General features: G+C 40.6%; 1 protein-coding gene across 1 annotated transcript in view; it reads left to right on the top strand.

The window, feature by feature from the left end:
• CHAF1A (chromatin assembly factor 1 subunit A) overlaps positions 1–21543 on the top strand; it is a 248464-nt gene that overhangs the window by 138955 nt on the left and 87966 nt on the right. The window contains exon 9 of the mRNA XM_083179341.1: positions 8663–8855. Within this exon, the coding sequence (XP_083035467.1) occupies positions 8663–8855 (193 nt within the window). The remainder of the gene's footprint in view (positions 1–8662; positions 8856–21543) is intronic.

Raw genomic sequence — 21543 nt, forward strand, 5'->3', positions numbered from 1 at the left:
TGAAGAAACTGTATAAAGGTAAAGGGGCCTACACACATGCCGATATTAAGGCATTTTCTAAGCGACTTTGCTTAGTTTGGCAAAGTTGCTGAGAACGCCCCTACATCGGTTTGTGTGCAGGGGTTATAGCGACAGCGATGCGCGTCCCCGCGCATTGCTATTGCTGGCCAAGATTGATGAGCAGTGTCCTTCAATCTCGCTGGTCACCAGTGTTCTCCCCCAGGAGAACACTGACCCTGCCAGCTCGCTAAGCAGACAGAGCTGACAGCACACTCTGTGTGTGGGCTGTCAGCTCTGTGTGCTGAGCAACAGAGGCGTAGAACTGTCTGACCTTAGTATAGCTTAAGTCGCTGGCAGAAATCGCCATATGTGTAGGCCCCTTAAGAGTATCTAGCTTGATGGGCAAACAGCGTTAGCAAACAAAGCTACATAGCCAGATCAACCTTGGTTTCTAATCCTAACAACGGACACAAGTTCATCAGGCTGGGGAGCCGTATTTGTTTCCAGATAAGAGAATACATTGGCAGACTTCTCAGCAGAAGGAAAATCCTTCTTGGTGAAGGGGAATTGAGCAACAGTTTTTCTGTGGTTCATAAACAAGTTTGGACAGCCAGATGTGGACCTGATGGCAACTCACGTCAACAAGAAGGCAGACTCATTCTATTCCAAATATTATTTTTTCCAGAATGTCTGCTGTGGATACCTATTTTAATTTGTTAGAAGTGTCGCCTAGGACATGGGTTTCCTCGGTTTTTTTCTCGAATAGCATCCTGAAGACAATCTGATCAGGTGGAGGTGTGTAGAGTGTGGTTCACACCAGCTTTGGGAAAGTCAATGGAGGAACCCTTTACATTACCAATCGCGCCAAACCTGCATCAGGGTCATATACTTTCCAGATCCAGCAAAATTATGCTTGGAAATTGAAGGTAACCGGTTGAGACAATATATTGTCAGAGCAAGTAATCCGGATTCTTTTACAAGAAGGAAGTGTTTTCTTGAGCATATTTTGAGGTCTAGCAAAGATTTATCGTTTGGAGGGGAGCCTATGAAAGATCACTAACGCCACGATGGTGCAAGTTCTACAATGCCTGCGCAATTGTTTCTCCCTAGGCCTAACTTTCACTCGTGGTCCTAAGTGTACTCCTTGTTAGAGTGGCAGATGGAAATTTAATTAAGAAATTCTGCTACGCCATTAAAATAATGCGTCCGCCCTTCAAATCCTTTGTGGCTCCTTGAGACTTGAATGTATTAATGAAACAACATTTTGAACCATTACTAGAAAATCCTCTCAATTTCCTGATTTGGAAGATTATGCTTTTAGTAGTAATTATGTCCGAGTATGTGAATTATAGGCTTGTGGATGGAAGAACCATACTTCATCCTATTGCTGTATAAAGTGGTACCTAGGACACATTCTAATTTTCTACCCTAGGTGATCACTGCTTTCCATGTGAATCAGGATATAAGGATATAGTACTGCTGGCTTTTCATCCTGAACCTAAGAGCAAGAGAGATGAAGACTGGAATACAATAGACCTAGTCAGAAGTATTGGTATTTACTTACAGACATGACATTAGAACATCAGAATGTGTTTTGTGATCACAGAAGGAAATAAAAAGGTTGTGTTCCTACAAGAAAGACCATCCCTAGATGGATTAGAGACTTAATTATGTTCATGTGTTATTTAAGGCACACTCAACAAGAGCTGTGGCGACTCTATGGCCTAGGAAGACTCCGGTGCCAGAAAGGACATTTATGAAGCAACAACTTGTTCATTTACTCATACGTTCTGTAAACATTATGCTTTAAATGTTGCTACCGCCCACTTGGGGATCCTGTGTTGCAAGTGCACATTCTAAGTAAATCATAATGCGTTTATGGTTTCCCACCCTTTATTTTGCTTTGGTATGTCCCAGAGTTATGGCTGCCATGGGGATCGTAGAAGAAAGCATCGAATTATACTCACCGCTAATTCCATTTCTTAGAGATCCCATGGCAGCCATCAGAATGTCCTCCCGTTGTAGTAGTGTTTTTCCAGGGACCTAAATACGAAGACACTTGAAAGACCAGGAGGAAAGGGTGGACTGAGGTTATATACCACCAGGTGGGAGGTCCCTAGAAAAAATATCCTGTCTAAAGGAAAGGGAGGATATTCCAGAGTTATACAGAATACTCAGGGGGAAAAAGGGAATGGGGAAATTACTTTTGCACAGGTAGGTACTTTATGTACCCAAGAGTAGCCCCAATTTTTATTAACAACGGTTATTCGTTATTATGGGGGTGCTGCCATAGACAATGGTATGCAATAGAGAAACAGGAAAGAAAAAGGATTGTCTCTTTGTTGGCACACTTGGAGAGAAATAATTTTAAAATTTGCCTTTTTATTGTTATTACTTAAAGAGAAATTATTGACGTGAATTTTTCTCCAAACGTAATCAAGAATTAATAAAATAAGTATTAAATTATTATCCTGGCTTTGTGTTTCATTTATGTATTATTACTGTTATGATGGTCTTTGGTCTTTTGTGTCTTAATATCAATTCCTTATGTCTTTGTACTTAGAGATACTAGCCTTATACTAAGTATCAAATTTCTTTCAAAGGGTTGGTATATCAATTTATTTGAAACTGTTACTGGGAGAAGACTGTTTTCTCAGAGTTCAAAGGGCTCTGTACTCAAAAAGTATATGTGAATCTCTTCATTGATACGTTTATTTGTCTGGTCTCCTTATGTAGCAATTGGACTTGTCAGTTGTCCGCGCCTATTGTACAATCTGTATTTATTCAGTGTAGATTGAGGCTAGCGGACATTTGATTTTATGGCAGTTCCTTATAGTAAATTATTGAGTGCGCTGTGGGTTATATTTATCACTTGTAGGGGTACTTTTTCATAGGTTATGATACAATTATGAGTGGTAGGATTGAATAGTATCAACCACTCCTAGGCAATCATACCTGTGTCTCTCTCACAGGCACAGGTCTCATGTGAGTTACTGTTTGCTTATATTTCCTTTTATATTATTATTGGCATTTTCCAATTTTATTTATTTGGAAACTTATATTTGACCCCTGTGTATCACTAACAATGATTGTACCTGCTACCTGGTCCTTAAAGGGCCGTTAATAGATTATACACAGCTGTTGGTCGACATATATATGTCGTTAGTCACTCTATTGCTATTTAGATAGAAATACTATCTGTTTTGACCACCAATCAGCAGGTACTGTCTAGCCTTAGTTAATATATAATAGAGCCACTTATTTGTTATTGGTGGGCAAAAGATAATGTCTAACAGCGGTTAGACAGATAATGTTTCTTGTATAGCCGTGCAATTCGAACCAAAATCTGGTGGTAATTAATACAGATAATATTTCTGTTTGCCATACATTGTTATGTATGGTAATGTCTAGTAGCGGCTAAATAGATATTACTTTATTTGCAGCTGTATTATTTAAATTTAACCTGTGTGGCTGTGTGATATAGCCACTGTTATTAGGTAACAAGCGGCGACAGATAATATTTCTGTTGGCCGTGTAATTAGATTAAAACACGCCCAATTAAACAGTGCTTGTTTTATGTAACTGGAAATGCAATATTGAACTTAATCGCATATTCCACATTTATGTTGGCTGTATTTGCCGTATTGGAGACGCCTGCCCGTCTGTTCACAGAGCGGCTGATCCCCGCCATGTGTAGCCTGATGCCCTGTGTATCAACAGGTATATGCGGTGTGGTGGGTGCAGCTGTGACACTAATGCTCACAGATAACTATAGGGATTATGTGCTGCTGTCCATTTGTTAATAGATATCTAATGGGGGAAGACACATCATATATACAACATTTTCAATTTCAACACACACACAGAGCCTTTGCCGATGCACGTTTCACGTAGACTCCCCTGAGGAAAAAATAAGTGAAACGCGCGTCGGCAACGGTGCGGTGTGTGTTGAAATTGAAAATGTTGTATATATGATGTGTCTAACCCATTAGATATCTGTTAACAATTGGACAGCAGCACATAATCCCTATAGTTATCTGTGAGCATTACAGTCACAACGGCACCCGACACGCCGCATACCTGTTGATACTCGGGGCACCGGGCTACACACGGCAGGGATCACCTGCTCGGTGAACAGACGGGCGGCCGGCACCAATACGGCAAATACAGCCAACCTAAACATGGAATATGCGAATAAGTTCAATATCGCATTTCCAGTTACATAAAAGAAGCACTGTTTGATTGGGCGTGTCTTACTCTAATTACACGGCCAACAGAAATATTATCTGTATCTATCGCTTCTTGTTAGCTAATAACAGTGGCTATATCACACAGCCACACACAGGTTTATTTAAATCATACAGCTGCAAATAAAGCAATATCTATTTAGCCGCTACTAGACATTACATACATAACAATGTATGGCACAGGAATATTATCTGTATTAATTACCACCAAATTTTGGCTCTAATTTGCAAGGCTATAGAAGAAACATTATCTGTCTAACCGCTGTTAGACATTATCTTTTGCCCACCAATAACAAATAAGTGGCTCTATTATATATTAACTAAGGCTAGACAGTACCTGCTGATTTGTGGTCAAAACAGATAGTATTTCTATCTAAATAGCAATAGAGTGACTAACGACATATATATGTCGACCAACAGCTGTGTGTAATCTATTAACGGCCCTTTAAGGACCAGGTAGCAGGTACAATCATTGTTAGTGATACACAGGGGTCAAATATAAGTTTCCAAATAAATAAAATTGGAAAATGCCAATAATATAAAAGGAAATATAAGCAAACAGTAACTCACATGAGACCTGTGCCTGTGAGAGAGACACAGGTATGATTGCCTAGGAGTGGTTGATACTATTCAATCCTACCACTCAGAATTGTATCATAACCTATGAAAAAGTACCCCTACAAGTGATAATAAATATAACCCACAGCACACTCAATAATTTACTATAAGGAACTGCCATAAAATCAAATGTCCGCTAGCCTCAATCTAAACTGAATAAATACAGATTGTACAATAGGCTCAGACAACTGACAAGTCCATTTGCTACATAAAGAGACCAGACAAATAAACGTATCAATGAAAAGATTCACATATACTTTTTGAGTACAGAGCCCTTTGAACTCTGAGAAAACAGTCTTCTCCCAGTAACCGTTTCAAATTGATATACCAACCCTTTGAAAAAAAAATTATACTTAGTACAGGTTGAGTATCCCCTATCCGAAATGCTCGGGACCGCGAGCATTTCGGATAGGGGAATTTTCCGGTTTTTGGAATATTTTTTTTGCAGCCATACTTACCTGTCCCCTGATGGTCCCCGGGCGTCCCTCGGCGTCCGCGCAGTCCCCGGGCGTCCACAGCAGGCCTCCGGCATCTTCTCCTGGTCTCCAGCGGTCCCAGGAATGCATTGCGCGCGCACCGGTGACGTCACCGGCGCGCACACTCGCGCAATACATTCCTGGGACCGCTGGAGACCCTGGAGAAGATGCCGGAGGCCTGCTGTGGACGCCCGGGGACTTGGTAAGTATGAAAAGAGGGTTAGGGGTTAAAAAAAAAAAAAAAAAAAAAAAAATTCGAATGATTCCAAAAACCACGGTTTTTGGAATAATTCGGATAAGGGATGTCCGGATACTCAACCTGTATAAGGCTAGTATCTCTAAGTACAAAGACATAAGGAATTGGTATTAAGACACAAAAGACCATCATAACAGTAATAATACATAAATGAAACACACACAGCCAGAATAATAATTTAATACTCCTTTTATTAATTCTTGATTTACCTTTGGAGAAAAATTCACGTAAAAATTTTCTCTTTTTAAGTAATAATAATAAAAGGCAAATTTTCTAATTATTCTTGGTCTCTTTGTTGGTGCACTTAGAGAGAATCCTTTTTCTTTCCTGTTTCTCTATTCCAGAGTTATGGCTGCCATGGGATCTCTAAGAAGAAATGGAATTATCGGTGAGTATAATTCGATGCTTTCCCATAAATGTGTTTAAAATTGAGAGTAGTTGTCAAGCCACGGCAATTCGCAAAGGGAAAGCTGTACAGGTTCAGTCCAACAACATGGCATACATAGGCAAGCAAGGCAGCCATTAAGGAGTTAATATCAATCCATTTTGGGGCGAAGAAATACACAAGTATTCTTGGCAGTTTTCCTAATTGGGGTGGACAGCTGGGAAGCAAATTACCTCTGTAGAAAGGTAATCCATCTGGAAGAGTGGGTGGGTCATACAAGCGTCTTCTGCAAGTTATTAAATTGGTGGGCGAAACTGGAAGTTGAGCTCATGAATTAAAAAACCAGCAATCCGGATCTTGGGATCCGCTTGGTCTCAGTGGACGCATTGACAGCTCTGTGGCCGTTCCAATTGGTCTATGCTTTTCCACCATTGCCGCTTCTCCCACGTTTTCTCTAGAGGTTGAAGTAGGAACAGTAGACTGTCATTATCATTGCTCCAGAATGTCCATGGACATCTTGCTATGTCAATCTCCAGCTTCTACTATCTGACGACCCTTAGACCTGCCAGACCTGCAGGGTCCTTTTCTTTATCAGGACTTGCGTTGCCTATGTTTGACGGCGTGGGTATTGAACGTGTGTTGCTAAGAAAGCGGGGTAATCCATCCGGTAGTCATTCCAACAATGATCCTAGCACGTTAAGCCGTTATGTTCAAACACTATCATCTAATTTGGAATGCGTATGTCTTGTGGTATAAGACGTTTTTCAGTGGTAACTTTTCAACTGAACCGCCGTCTTCAGTATTTGAAGCAGGTCTACAACTTGCTTTTCGAAAAGTCAATGTTTCAGCACTTTGAATTTCCACGTTAGGAGGGGTGTTAAGGCTTCAGCCACTTTTTGTGACACCCCACTTGTGTTGCAGTTCTTGCATTCTCCACTGTTTGAACCACTTGAGTATACCGATCTCAAGTATTTCTTGGAAGACTGATTTGTTGCTCGTCCCTGCATCAGCGAGGCGAGTGTTGGAAGTGGAAGCCATGTCCTACCATTTGCCTTTAATTTTTCATAAAGGCAAGGCTGAACTTCGAACTACTGAAGTCAGAATTTTCTACCAAAGGGCGCTTCACGGTTATGTTAAGAGCATTCTAATCATAAAATGGATGCTCTTTCTTTTGTTCTGTATGATGTAAATACAGTGTTGGTGTACTTTAAAACAGACCTTGTCTAGTTGGATACATCTTACAAATAGTCAGGAGTAAACGGCAGCCTCACGGCTGATGCCAGCTTCATTATCTGCTCATTCTGCCAGTTTGGTGGGTTCCTATTGTGTCGTGCAGCCACTTCGGCTGGCAGGCACACATTCATAAAATGTTAGTGGTTTGATAGGTTTCTGGCTTTTGAACCTCTGTTTGGCTGCACGGTTGTACAAGACTCACTCTCCCGCTTGTGTGAAAGGCTATGGGATGTCCCCATCGTAAGGACTACTCTAGTATCCCTTATGGATTAAATAGACAGGATTTTGGCACTTACCGAAAAATCCTTTTCTATGATTCCATAGGGGACGCTAGTCGCCTATCCTATGCTGTTAGTACTGGGTTGCTGTTCCTTGGATTTTTTTTTGCTTGTGTGACACGTGTTAGGTTGTATGTTCCTCTGTATCTCTACTGTTTATTTTCCTTTCTCTCCTCAGGCACAGTGCTTAACTGATCTGTGGGAGGGGCATAGAGAGGAGCCAGACACACACTCATTTAATAAGCAAAGTGCCCAGCTCTATAGTTTCCCGTCTATACCCGATTGTAAGGAGTACTCTAGCTTCCCATATGAAAACAGAGCAAGGGTTTTATGCATTAGTACCAATATCGTGTTGGAATATTTACCAATTTTGTTTTAGACCCAATATTTTTTTTTTTTTTTTTCATAGCAATAACAAATGTAATATTTGCTCAGAAGTATTAAAATACACAAGCATGTGCTTTGAAAAGAGTCCTTCCTTGCGATGTGTAAGGAGTGTAGTGATTGCGTTAATGGTCACATCGCTCTTCTACTGGGACCAAACATCTCTTGGTTGGCTATTTGCAATGTAGCCCATAGACTGCAGCGGCTAACAACATCTTTAGTTGGTGTTACTGGTGGTGGTCAGATTTTGCATTCCATAGCTTGTTAAATCACGCAATTTCACAGCCCTTAAGGGGGCTGGGAATATTTTCTGAAATGGAGTGGACCACAGCAAATATGGGATAGCCCTCCTTCATACATTTAATACTGTAAATTATTGAATGAAAGGCCCTTTCTTCCCAGCTGAAAACCAGGATGTGAGGTTGAGGGGATGGTTTCTCCCAGTCACCCAACCTCTGCAACACAGCTAGTGGCAAATTAGTTGTATGTAGCCACCCCAATGGCTAATGGTACTTACAGGGAACAGGGAAGTTTCTCTTGATGCACTTTTGGAGGATTTATTTAATTGAAATAAAGTACTATAATTATGACTCAACTGCTTGTGTTATAATTTTTGCATATGCCATTTTCATTGCTTATGTTTAGGTTTTGTCTTCTGTAGAGGTTTTGTAAACTTCTGTTCTGTTAGACTATACGAACAGGCTTAACAAAATTGCACACAGCTGCATGTACCTTTATCCACCAAACATCTGTCTCACTTTTTGAATTGCTCTATCTTTTGGCAGCGATACTGATGAAGTACAGATGTTAGAAGAAACAGATGCATCCCTAACTGAGAAGCCTGATTTACCAGAACGCAGAACATTTGGTAAAATGAAATTGTTACAGTTCTGTGAGAATTATCGACCAGCTTATTGGGGTACATGGAATAGATCAAGTGTAGTAATTTGTCCACGCAAGCCATGGGCTCAGGACACTGTAAGTACTTTGCTCAATCATGTTATATTACGCATTTTATCTGTAACCCCTAACTGATATAGGGTTTTATTATATGAATGGCACAAATGGTCAATGACGCTATCCCTATAGTAGTAATTTTTGAACTTTGCTCATAAAATCACTTCTACCTAAAATGCGGGTTGGTATATGGGGGGGCGGGGTGGCGGCACATGGGTTCTTGAGCATTGAATAAAGGGAATTAAGTAATTTTACAGTAAAATTACAAAGGTGCCAACGTAGGAAAGTTACGAGTCGAATATATATATGAAGGGACAGCTGCTGTATGCGAAATTACTTTTTATTTAACAATGTTTTTTTCTACAGTTAGTCAAACATGGCCCCATCCTACGCAAATTTGTTTGTCTAATTTTGAAAGGAACTGCATTATGTGTAACCCTGATTTCTCCAAGTACATAGCGTTCTATATTAGACTTTTTATTTCTTATCTGAACTGGTACCCAGACACAACTAGACCAGTTTCTAGCACATCTAAACCACTTATCAGGGTGGATCAGATTCACATGCAACAGCCATCTAAGTATGATGGACTTTTTGGATATTACCATTCAAGTTACTAACAAGACATATACCACAAAGGTCTTCACAAAGCCAACCGACGAGAACACTCTTTTAGCCTACTCAAGTTTTCAGCCGCTAAAGCGAGGTCTACCGTTCTCGCAACTTGTATGGGTTGCTCGAATTACATCTGAGGGGGATGGCCTTTTGAAGGATCTGAATATGATGGCACAAAGGTTTCTTGAGTGAGGATACAACAAGAATAAAGTGATGACTGCAGTGGATAGGTGCATGAAATTAGATCGGGAAGTCCTGCTTACTTGGGAACCACAGAACAAGACTCTGGATAAGGTTGTCTTCCCTAGCACCTATTCCACCATGTCTAACCCTCTAAAAAGGCAGAGCTGATAATGTGCCAATGTTTCTGCACCGACCCAATAATTGGTATGGACTGTGAGCAGCTTCTACTCTTCTGACATTAGTCCTGCAACCGGAACAAACAAAACCTGGCTGAATAGAAGTATGGGAGCCTTCATATGCACAGATTGTGGGAACTGCACCTTCCTAAAAGTGGGCACACATCACCCATCCCACCTCAGGAACTGCCTTTAAAATATTCCATCACCTCAATTTTGAAACAAAGTTTGGTATTTATGTAATATGGTGTCCGTGCAAGAAACTTGATGTTGGCAAGACCATCAGAATGGTCAAAGAGAAAATCAGCATGCATTGATTTATGTCTGTCAACCACATTACCCCTATTGCGGTGGCGAGGTGAGCTAAATTTGAGCGTCAGTCAGCTGTCGCAAGCATTCCTGCATATAGACAGATAGATCCTGTACTACAACTGATCCTCCTTTATCCGCTTTGCGGACTATGACATACATACATACATACATACATACATACATACATACATACATACATATACACAAGAGAATGCTGGTGCCTTCCCAAGCAAAACCCCCGCAGGGGTAGCTTAATTCAGGTATATGGAAGGGCGGTACTCGGATGGCTTGAAATGAAGTAGACCAGACTGGTTCACATCAAAGTTTTGAGATTTATTCTCCTCATCAGGACACAATTACAAATATATAAGCATTTTATAGCCACATCACATGTGAGAACAAGAAAAAAAAAAAACTCCTTCCCAGTGCACACCTGGCCGTGAGGTGATATAATTACTGAGAAGCACAAGTACAAGCAAAGTAGAAATATACACAAATAATATAAATATCTGCAATAAGTACGTGTTATCAATACATTGCATATATAATAACAAAAAGTAGAAAAAAGAAACTGAATATCTCAGCACATATTCATTTGACCACATAGCACTTTCTGCACATCTTAAGTATTTGGTCTCCAGTGACCTCTAGTGTTGGCGATGGAATTCACTTTAATCTAAAATAGAAATCGATACATAAAGAAGAAAATCTATATCATGTTAAGGAATAAACAATTCGACAAAAAGACAATATGTATATGTCCAGTTGGTGACCACACTCACACTAAATACAATGGCAGATGTGGGATGCACATAAAAGGATACAGGTTGATGTCAGTGCCCCAAATTATAGTCCAATTCTATTTCTGAGATAGGAGCACTCGCCACTTATCAAAGAGTAATCAATTTGATATAAAAAAGTAGTTTTTATTTCCATAGATGTAATCGGAGTTAAATAGCAGAACCTTGCGGTCCTATACGTCTGGACCTTTATCCAACCAGGCACAGCAGACAAGCATGGTGCAGGAAAAGCAACCATGGTTGCTTTTCCTGCACCATGCTCTGCTATACCCGGTTGGATTGTTAATGTACTATTGACACCATGAATGCTCCTTGATAAAGGTACAGACATATAGGACCGAAACGTCAGGGCTCTATGGTTCTGCTATTTAACTCCGATTCCATAGATGGAAATAAAAACTGCTTTTTTTTTTTTTTATCAAATTGATTACTTTTTGATAAGTGGCGAGTGCTCATATTTCAGAAAGAGAATTGGAATATATATTGATGGAATCGGATAAATCAAATAAAATGTGCAAGGAATGGAGAATTTCTTTATTCTGTGCTTTATAGGCTTCCTCAATCAGAACCGAAATTTCTGAAGGTAACGTTTCGACCTTCCTTTATAGATCATCACATTGATTACAAGTTGTACCGCTTTGCTCGCCATGCTTTGGGGCAAGGTGCCTCGTACACTTAAACATTCCCAATGAGCACCGACAATCACCACAGAAGTAGACATCCACCATATCCTGCAGCAAACTAAAGGAAACCATTCTTGCACAATTCTATAAATAGAATACCTTATAAAGTCTATCAAAGATCCTTAAATATTTGTACCCCTGATGAAGTCTCAAAGAGACGAAACGCGCCGGGAACATGTTTTGACTACAAGTCCTAAGAAATCTGTATCATTGAAAAGAAATTGATTTGAAAACCCTGCTTTTTACTATCATTTTTTATAAATATTTTATGTATAAAAAGTGAATTTGTGTACATGGATCTGTGAATAAGGAGAGACCATTAGGAATAATCACCAATATTTGTGAGGCGCCGAAATAACACTATTGTTGGTGTGTGTATATAGATACAGAAGTACCAACACACTCGCCATTCCTAAGAATAGGGTGCAAACAGCACCCACTTTCCAGGATGGGGTGTAGTGGCCTGTGACCACACACTCTAGTAAATACAAACACAGGGGGCCCAGCACTCGCTACAACAAACTAACTCACCTTAACATTCAAATAATCAATTAAGTAATGAGGTTTTTAGTTTATGAATTGATCAATGCATTTAAGCTTGCAGCCCATCGCCAAGGGAACCCCATTTCACTGCAAGTCCTACACGAACAACTGGTTTTCGTGGGAACTGCTTGCACATCATAGCTAAAATGAACATGTGTTTTTTTCCCCTGGGTTATATTCTCTGATGTGAATACACACGGCAAAACCCCAAACTTGCGCTCAAATCAGAGTATTGGCTGCACCACTGCAGGATCCCCTTTTAGACTGGACCCAGGGTTTTAGAGATTAAGAAGAAAGGGAAAGCAGGGTGCGCTAATGGATATAATCACAGCCACTGAATAAATAACGATTAATAACAATAAAAAATGCCCTTTTGGCAATAAATTGAAATCAAAGTAGGAATCATTCACTTCATAAACCAGATAAAGTAGAGACTTCCAAAGTCAAATAGAATTCCCAACGCGTTTCGTCATATAGGATGACTTCCTCATGGGCGATGGAAGTTACAATTCGTACTGTAAATTACAATATAAATAAATAACACATACAAAAACATCATATACAATAAAACATTATGTTCAGAAAAAAGACAAAATTCCGAACAAAGAGCATGGTTGGAGAGGAGCACAATCGGAAAGAGGAAAACTCAAAAAGGTAAGAATACCATAGTGGATGGTACTCCAGAGAAGAATTAAGACTACACCTGAAACAATGCAGATGAGTGAAGGAGAGAAGACCAACACCAAATAGGATTAACACCCAATTAAATTAATACAGGTGTCTATAAAGCCAGAAAGAATAAAAATTACTAATCATACCATCAGGGTTAACTGGAAATGGTCTCCTTCAAAAAAAATGAGGAAAATCTTAACATAGATTTCCAAAAGAGGTGATAATTCTGAAACTGATTAAAAAGACGAGATCTGTATCCCATATCTATATGCAAAGTGTGTAAGTGACCAAATAATATTTAAAATGAATAACATACCAGCAGGTTGTTCTAACAAGCCACAGATGTCAGGGTTACAAACACTTCTTAATGTCAGAGATCCAGGTCACAAATTAGATAATGATTCAATATTCACTGGCCAATCTATGGACAGAGGTTTAGTGGCCAAGTTCACATCAAACATAAACAATTTACAATTTCATAAAACAATGATCAGAAAATTCATAAAACATGTAGGAGTAATCAAGGGATATTTAGGAAAATAATGTACCACTGGGCTGAATTAGCAAACCACAAAAGATAGCGTAACAGGCATCTTAATATCAGAGAGATCAGGTCACCATAACAGTGATGACTTAATAATCGCAGGCCATCTACAAACAAGAGATCAATGGCCTGGTTCACATTAAACATACAATGGTTTGTAATAATATGCAACAGTGATCAAAATAAATCTGAAGGGGTACCAATGATACAAATGGTCCACAGAAACAGGATGTATACAGCAAGGGTCCTCCAGCTAAAATGAACCACTGCTGGCTGTGTGGGCTTATATAAGACCCAGGGGATGACATCACTTCCTGTGTGCAAATTCAGATGGGGATGTGACAAACAAACTAACAAACAAACAGTGTATAGTTTTCAATATAAACACTAAAAGTTTGGGGTAATAAGGGCACTGATTAGTACAATACATACACTATAATCCCACCTATAAAAAATGGGGTTTTATTACACTTTCAGGCTAATTGATACAATGGAACGCACAGGGACCCTGCCCTGCATTCCAATTGGCGGCCATATTGAGGAAGTGAAAAAACGGATGCATATAACTTCACTAAACACAAAAATTAAGCACACTTATTGGTGTATCCCTTCCAACGTGAGGTGCCCGCCCTCTGTACGGAGGGTGAGCAGCCAATCGGACCTCACCTGAGTTCCGATTTGTGGGGCGCTGAGTGCGCACCCTCAAGTTCCGGGTAAGGAATCCGAGGGGTGGATTTGTTTGTTTTACTAGAGTGATTGTAGGTGCTCATTGGGAATGTTTGTGTACGAGGCACCTTGCCCCAAAGCATGGTGAGCAAAGTGGTACAACTTGTAATCAATGTGATGATCTATAAAGGTCGATACTTTACCTTCAGAAATTTCGGTTCTGATTGAGAAAGCCTATAAAGCACAGAATAAGAAATCCATTCCTTGCACATTTTATTTCCTTTATTCTTTTCTGGCCAATCATATTTTCAAGTGAGAATGGTCTCCCAAGAGTGATACAGTAGTGGCACATTAAGCTTAACAAATTTCTGGGTTCGCTCGGTCAGGGATTTGTATCATCACTTTCTGATATGGGCAGGTCATCATGCTCTCCTCTGTTTTGCAGTTTGATCCAATCCAGTCCCTACCATTTGTTATAGCTACAGCCCCATGCAGTTTTACCAAAATCATGTTGGTGATGGTGAGCCGGTAGCGTGATCCTAGCTTCAAACCTACTACATATACTTTTAGACATTGCTGGAACCTGAACTTTGAGATCTATCACCGAATACTGTCAGCACCTTGTAACCAGTGATGATTTTTTTTTTTTTTGCTGGAGTCCATTGCATGGACCCTACAGAACTTGGTCATGGTGCTGTCAATTTCTTAATGAACACGATTGACTAGTAAGGAACTGAGTACAATTGTCTCCGCCTTATGCCAGGTTCCACTTCCTGAAATTCCAGTGTGAAATGCTCAACCAGAATTATATTGAGTTTTCTGCATCCCTCATCTTAATTTCTCATAGTGTCTGAATGCACTCCTTAAGCGGTTTTCAATAATCTCCAGGGGCGTTTCTTAGTCCGTCTGTATTGGGTCAGACACAAGTGTCCTAGATTAAACTACTGTGACATTAAATCTTTGACTCCAAGGCCTTTGGATACGGCTGTTCCAATCAACCTGCTCAAGCTTCTATCTACCTTTTGTTAACTCTTGATGACCTTGTCCCTCCTGGCGTGTCGGCCAGTGCGTATTATTTTGGAGACTCCATGATGGAGGCATATGTAAATCAAGGAGGCACAAAGAGCTCTGGAGTAATGGAGGAGACAGCTTGAGTTCTTTCCTGGAATTAGGAACCGAAGTTTATCAGATCCAAAGACCTCCTTCCAGGGGTCTTTTAACAGTTGGTTCAGAAGTTGACCCTGCTGCATGTGAACCGCATGGCCTCTTGACTTCAAGGTTTCATGGTTTATTGCAAGATCAATGGATGCAGTGACCTTTATTATCTGACGTATCGGTTTCCCCTAACCCAATGTTACCTCATGTACTCAAGCGGATCAATGGGTGACTCCAGACTTGCTGCGCAGAACTTGGTATGCCAGTGTTTTCAAAATGACTAAGCCCTATGTAGCGTCTTTCATTATGATCAAACATGGTCATTCTGTTATAATCAAAGACTTATATTCAGTTTGATTTATTGATGTGCTTTTGAACGCGAAAGGTTTTTTCCTCTCTGTGGCCAGTACTATACTATGGAGCCTAAAACCAGGTTAGTCAAACCATTAACAACGGAAAGAGAAAAATTTACATCTTGTGGTTTGAACAGGGAAGGGTTTATTCATCCAAATTTTGTTTGCAAGCTGGTTTAAGACAGAAATATTTCCAAGTACAGATTTTGGCTCTTTCCAGCGGCATGTCTGAACTTTTTTACAGGGTTTGTTGCACAATACAATCACCATTTCCATTAGCTTTTAGCATTAATAGATCTTATTCTGGTCTTATCGGTTCTGAAGCAACCTTCATTTGAGTGTTAAGTTTAAGAAATACTTCAGTTTGGAACTTGGAAGTTGGTCTTCTTTATGGCCGTAGCCTCATTTCAGAATATTTCCCAGTCTTTTAAGACACCTTTTCTTGAATTCCATGAAGATAGATTCTCTGGGTAAAATTTCTTTCCAGCTTTTCACATTAACCTGTCTTTGCTTCCTTCATCAACCTTGTAGGACCAGGATGAACTTGGCTATTAGGTGAAGTCTGTAGTACAAAGGAGGGTTTTTACTCCGTGCAGGCAATAAACAATTGTATCAACCAGAATTATAGAGAAATTAAGATACAGTATTAGTGTGACACTCTGGCAGGGATGGGGAACCTTCGGCCCTCCAACTGTTGAACTACACATTCCAGAATGCTTTTCTGCCGTTTTAGCATTGCCAAATAGCAAAACTGTAGCAGTGCATGCATGGATGTGTGTAGTTCAGCAACAGCTGGAGGGCCAAGGTTTCCCCAAGGAGGGCCAAGGTTTGGCTACAAAGCTTACCATTGTGCATTTCATCTGCTCTCCGGAGCCTATTCTATTGAGGGGCAGTTGGCACCGGAGCAAACGTTTGCACTTTCCCCTAGGGTGGTGGCAACCACCATGGCAACATTGTGGAATAGGTCTGTTGTTCAAGCTACCTGTTTCTCTGTCCACCTGTTTGCTTGTTTATACAATTTTCGGTACTTATGTATTATCTGGGCTCCCATGTTAAATGCACCCCATTTTTTCTTACCCCTACTATCCAACTACGCATGGAGTTGATTTTATATAGTGTGGCGAGCCACCGTGCCCGAAACTGGGCGAGCGGACGCGGTCTCATAAGAAAAACGTGAGCCCAGATATTACATAAGTACCCAATTTTCATTTTTTTTTTCTTTGCAGATGCCCACTTTTGATGCACAGTTATCAAGTCAAGCAGCCTGTGCATTCCCTCCCCTGGGGTGCTTGTTGAATGTGCAATGGTCCAGGGTCCTGCAGTTGTTTTTTTGGTTTTGATTTTTTAGTTGGACTGAAGATTTTTAGTAGAGATGAGTGGATTCAGTTTTACTCGCTTCAGAGAAAATGATTCAACAGTGACTATAATTATTTTTTGTAAAGTCCCATTTCCTTTTCTTACTCCATTTACTTAAAGTAAAATATTCTAGCTGATGCTTAGACAAACAAACCTTTCTTTGTCAAAACCGGATTTTACACTTTTAGCCTCATCATTTTTTTTTTTTGTAATTCCAACTTTATTTAGACATTTTCCGTTATAAATATTATCATTAAAACATTGATTTGATCATTTCTAACAGTGGTTGTTGTCTGTCCGGCATTGATCTACTTTGTCCATAGTTCTGCTTTACAAACTCCTATCACATAGCGAGCTCCACGGTCTCTCTTCTTATTTACTTCTGATTTGAGTATCCTTTGTGTTTATACGCTAATATTTTACATTGGAGCTAGTCTCGTGTTCTTTACTTAATTACTTTATTCAGTGCTTTAGGTGACTCATTACTTCTATTTCTACTTTTAGTTTAAGTATTACAAAGGTGCATAGTCAGGTAGTGCAAAAGAAAAAATTACAGATTTATATCAGTTACATTACTCCTGTGAATTCGTTACGTGATTTATATTCTCTTGTGCACTTATTTTATCCTAACCTCTATTTGAGAGCCGTGGAGTTCGCCTTACAATTTCCATCTTCTATCCAACAGCATAGGAAATCACATGATAACATATACTATATTCCTCTTCAGGGGATCTCCCTGATCTGTTGCTTTCAATTTCCAGGCAGTGAGGGATTTCCCACATTTATTATTTCAAATCATACAAACATATAACTTCCTATAATAACAGTTCTTTATTTCCTCCCCTCCCCATACTCTCCCTTGTTAGGCTGATTTCTATTTCCCTATTCTCAGCTTCTCTGTCTCCAGAGTTCTTTACTCAATCCTATCTATAGTCTTATTTCTAGGAGGTATTCTCCTGCCGTGTCCTCCAGTTATTCCAAATCCTATGGAAGGTACCTCTTGCGAAGTGTGTACATTTTTCATGTGACATGGTAGTCTTTACCAAGGCTTTCCATGTTTCTACATCTGTGCCTTCTTTGGCTAACCATTTTCTGGCTATACAGGTCTTTGCCAAAGTACATGCAATTAATTTTTTTTTTTAAATACTTGTCCATTGAACCCCTTTCAATTATGGATAGTATACAGGCTGGAGGAGTACATCTCTCTTTGGGGAATAGCATAGCGCTCAGTTCTTTAATTACGGCTTCCCAGAACCCAGCTATTTCTGGACATGACCATATCAAATGCCAAAATGAACCTATGTTGCCAGTGCACTTAGGGCAGTTGACATTTTCCCTTCCCCCTATCCTGTATAATAGTTCAGAGGTTATGTAGGTTCTGTGCACTATATACAGCTGAATTTGTTGTAAACTCGCTTGATTGGTGGCTAAGCGTATGTCTGCTAAGGCCCCCTGCCATTCCTCCAGCGAAATAGGTCCTATATCCGTCTCCCATTTAGTTTTCAGCTCTAATAGACCATCAGCTTGGAGTTCCTGGCGAAGGGCCCTGTATAGAAAGGATGTTTCATGTCTCCTGGGGCATCTTATTAATAATTTTTTAGTCAGTGAGGGCTCCAGATTAGGAATATCCTTACTGAATTGGACATTACAGGCATGTCGCAATTGTAAATACCTAAACAGATATTTATTGGTAAGGAAAAATTCCACTTTTAATGACTGAAAAGACCTGTACTCCTCATTCTCATAGTTGCCCCACATTGCTTAATTCCTTACTCTTCCCAAACTTTCCTAACTTGCAATTTCTTTAATTCGATTAGTGCTTTTGCATTGTTGAGAGGTGTTTCTGGGTCTATACCCTGACTCCCCAATAATCTTTCCACTTGCTTCCAGACCAAAATCATCTGTTTAACTATTGGGGGCCAATTGCGTTTCATGTTACCACTCAGCAATAACTGCAATGGTGTATAGGGCAGTTATTGCAAGATTTTAACCATTTCTATAATGCTGTCATCTCTTGGCTCCCCTTGAATCAGATTTTTTAGGTGAGCCACCTGTACTGAGAGATAATACAGCCACAGATTCGGCAGGGCCAGCCCTCCCTCATCTTTTGGCCTAGTGAGGGTTTTTAATTTTAGTCTTGGTCTCTTATTAGACCAAATCAGAGAGGAAATCAATCCCTCGATTTGCCTAAATATTCGTTGTGGGAGATAGACAGGGGAGTGCTGTAATAAATACAGAACCTTTGGCTGTATAATCATCTTTACCAGATTTACCTTTCCGGTAACTAAGTGGGAGCCGACCCTAGGGTTCTATTTTGGACTTTATATATTCTATTTGTGGGGTTACATTTAGGTCTTCAAACTTAAGGGTGTCCCTTGCAACCCAAATGCCCAAATACAGGAACTCCTCAACCCATTTTAAAGAGCCCGGGGTAACCACAACTGGAGGGCAAGGACCTTCCAGGGGTAAAATGCCTTACTTATTCCAATTGATCTTAAGGCCCGATTGTCCCCTGAACCTCTCCACCATCTCCATCACCTCCGGCACTGCCTCAAGGTGGTTGTGCACAAATAAAAGGATATCATCTGCATACAATGCAATTCTGTCTTCCTTTTTTCTGATCTTAATTCCCTCAATTGTTGTGCTCTCCCTCATGAGGCATGCCAAAGGCTCAATGGCCATGGCAAAAAGGCAGGGGGACATCGGACACCCCTGTTGCGTGCCCCTTTCAATCTCAAATCTAGGGGAGATATAGCTGTTAACTGAGACTCTTGCAGCTGGGGACTGGTATAACAGCTTCGTCCAGTTGATAAATGCTGGGCCAATCCCTATCCAATCCATAACCTCCCATAGGTAGCCCCATTCTATGGTATCGAAGGCTTTAGCCGCATCAAGTGTGATAACATCCGCATCCTTCATACCATCTTGCTGGGCCTGTAAATGTAGAAACAACCTTCTCAGGTTGGAGGTTGTGGACCTTCCAGGGATAAAGCCAGCCTGGTCGCAGTGTATTACCTCTTTTATAACCTGATTTAATCTTTTTGAAGGCACTTTTGCAAGTATTTTTACATCATTAGTCAATAATGAGATTGGTCTATATATAACTTCTACTGGGGGCAGAACCTTCATTGGCCATAAGGAAATCAAGCCACCTGGCCTCCATATTCTCCCCCGTCTCCAGTTGTGTTAGCCAAAATGTATTTAACTTCCAAAATGAGTACCCCTTTTTCTCTCCCAAATCTATTTTAATTTAATAGTGGGGAGTGATCTGATATACCGCGTGTTAAATAGCTGACTTCCTGAATATTAGGGATTAACTCTTCCATAACCAGGGCCATATCAATCCTTGAGAAGGAGTTAAAGGAGCTGGAGAAGCAGGAAAATTGTTGCTTGTGTGGGAATTTTTCCCTCCAAGCGTCCCCATCTCCTTTATCATATCCGCAAAGCCAGTCCTCCGCACCGCACTCCCAGCACTCTTCCTATCCAGTATTGGATCCATGATATTATTAAAATCCCCATCATTATGACAGGGATACCGGAGTACGCTGCAGAGAACTCTGCCGCTGCTTTAAGTACATCATAACTAAACGGTGGGGGTATGTATACCGACATTATCAGTATGGTCCTCGGACCTAGCCGACACTTTATAAACACATCTTCCCCACTGGTCCACTGTAGCTCTGTCCACAGAGAAGAGAACCCCCTTCGGACCAGCACACACACCCCTGGAAGCGGAGGTATGGGTAGAATGATAGGCCCAGCCTATCCATGATTTCTTTAAAGCTAATACCTTCCCCCCTACCAGGTGTGTCTCTTGTAGGCATATTATGTCTGCTGCATGTTTATGGATATATCTCATAATCAAGGACCTTTTGATTTTATTGTACATTCCCCTCACGTTCCACGTGAGTAGATTATCATTTACAGACATCTAGTTTTTTCTTTTTTTCTCTTTTCTCCCCTCTCCCCCTCTCCTTCATCTGGGACCGACCTGCGGGTAGTTTTATCAGCCTAACACCCCCCCCCCCTTTTCCCTCCCTACCCCATCTCCCCCTCCCTGCATGACCCCTACTCCCCTTGGCATGCCTCTTCCTATTACCTCCCTCCCTCCCCCTATCCGATAATATAGAAAAGAAAGAAGAAAAAAATACATTTAGATCTTGTTGCGGGACAAACAATAAATGACCACGAGCTGGGGGTGCTCTCCCGCTCCTACTTTAAACTCGTTACTTTATACTCTCCCTTTCCCCACCTTACGCCCTCCTTCCCCCCCCCAAAAAAGGGGGCACTCAATACTATGGGGGGATAGTTAGCCATACTCAGGACAATATCAATTCTCAATGATCCAGATTAAGCTATGGGTGTTGTCCATTTCTGGTACAAGTGTCCCTCCTTTAAGTCCAGTTCCCCCGATATCACCCCCCCCCCCTCTCTTTTATTGCCGGTATGACATCATTCGGTGTGTGGTGAATTTTCCATCCAACCATGTGGCTGCCTCATTCGGGGTCATGAAGAATTTAGCATTGCCTTCATGTATAACTCGCATTTTTGCGGGGAAGATCATCGCGTATTGGAGCTCCTGTTCCCTCAGGCGTTTATTTACCTGATAGAATTGGGCTCTTTCTCCTTCGGGAGACATCAGGGGCCACAG

Source organism: Crinia signifera, chromosome 1, assembly GCF_055691185.1.
Source record: "Crinia signifera chromosome 1, ASM5569118v1, whole genome shotgun sequence".
NCBI classification, from domain to species: domain Eukaryota; kingdom Metazoa; phylum Chordata; class Amphibia; order Anura; family Myobatrachidae; genus Crinia; species Crinia signifera.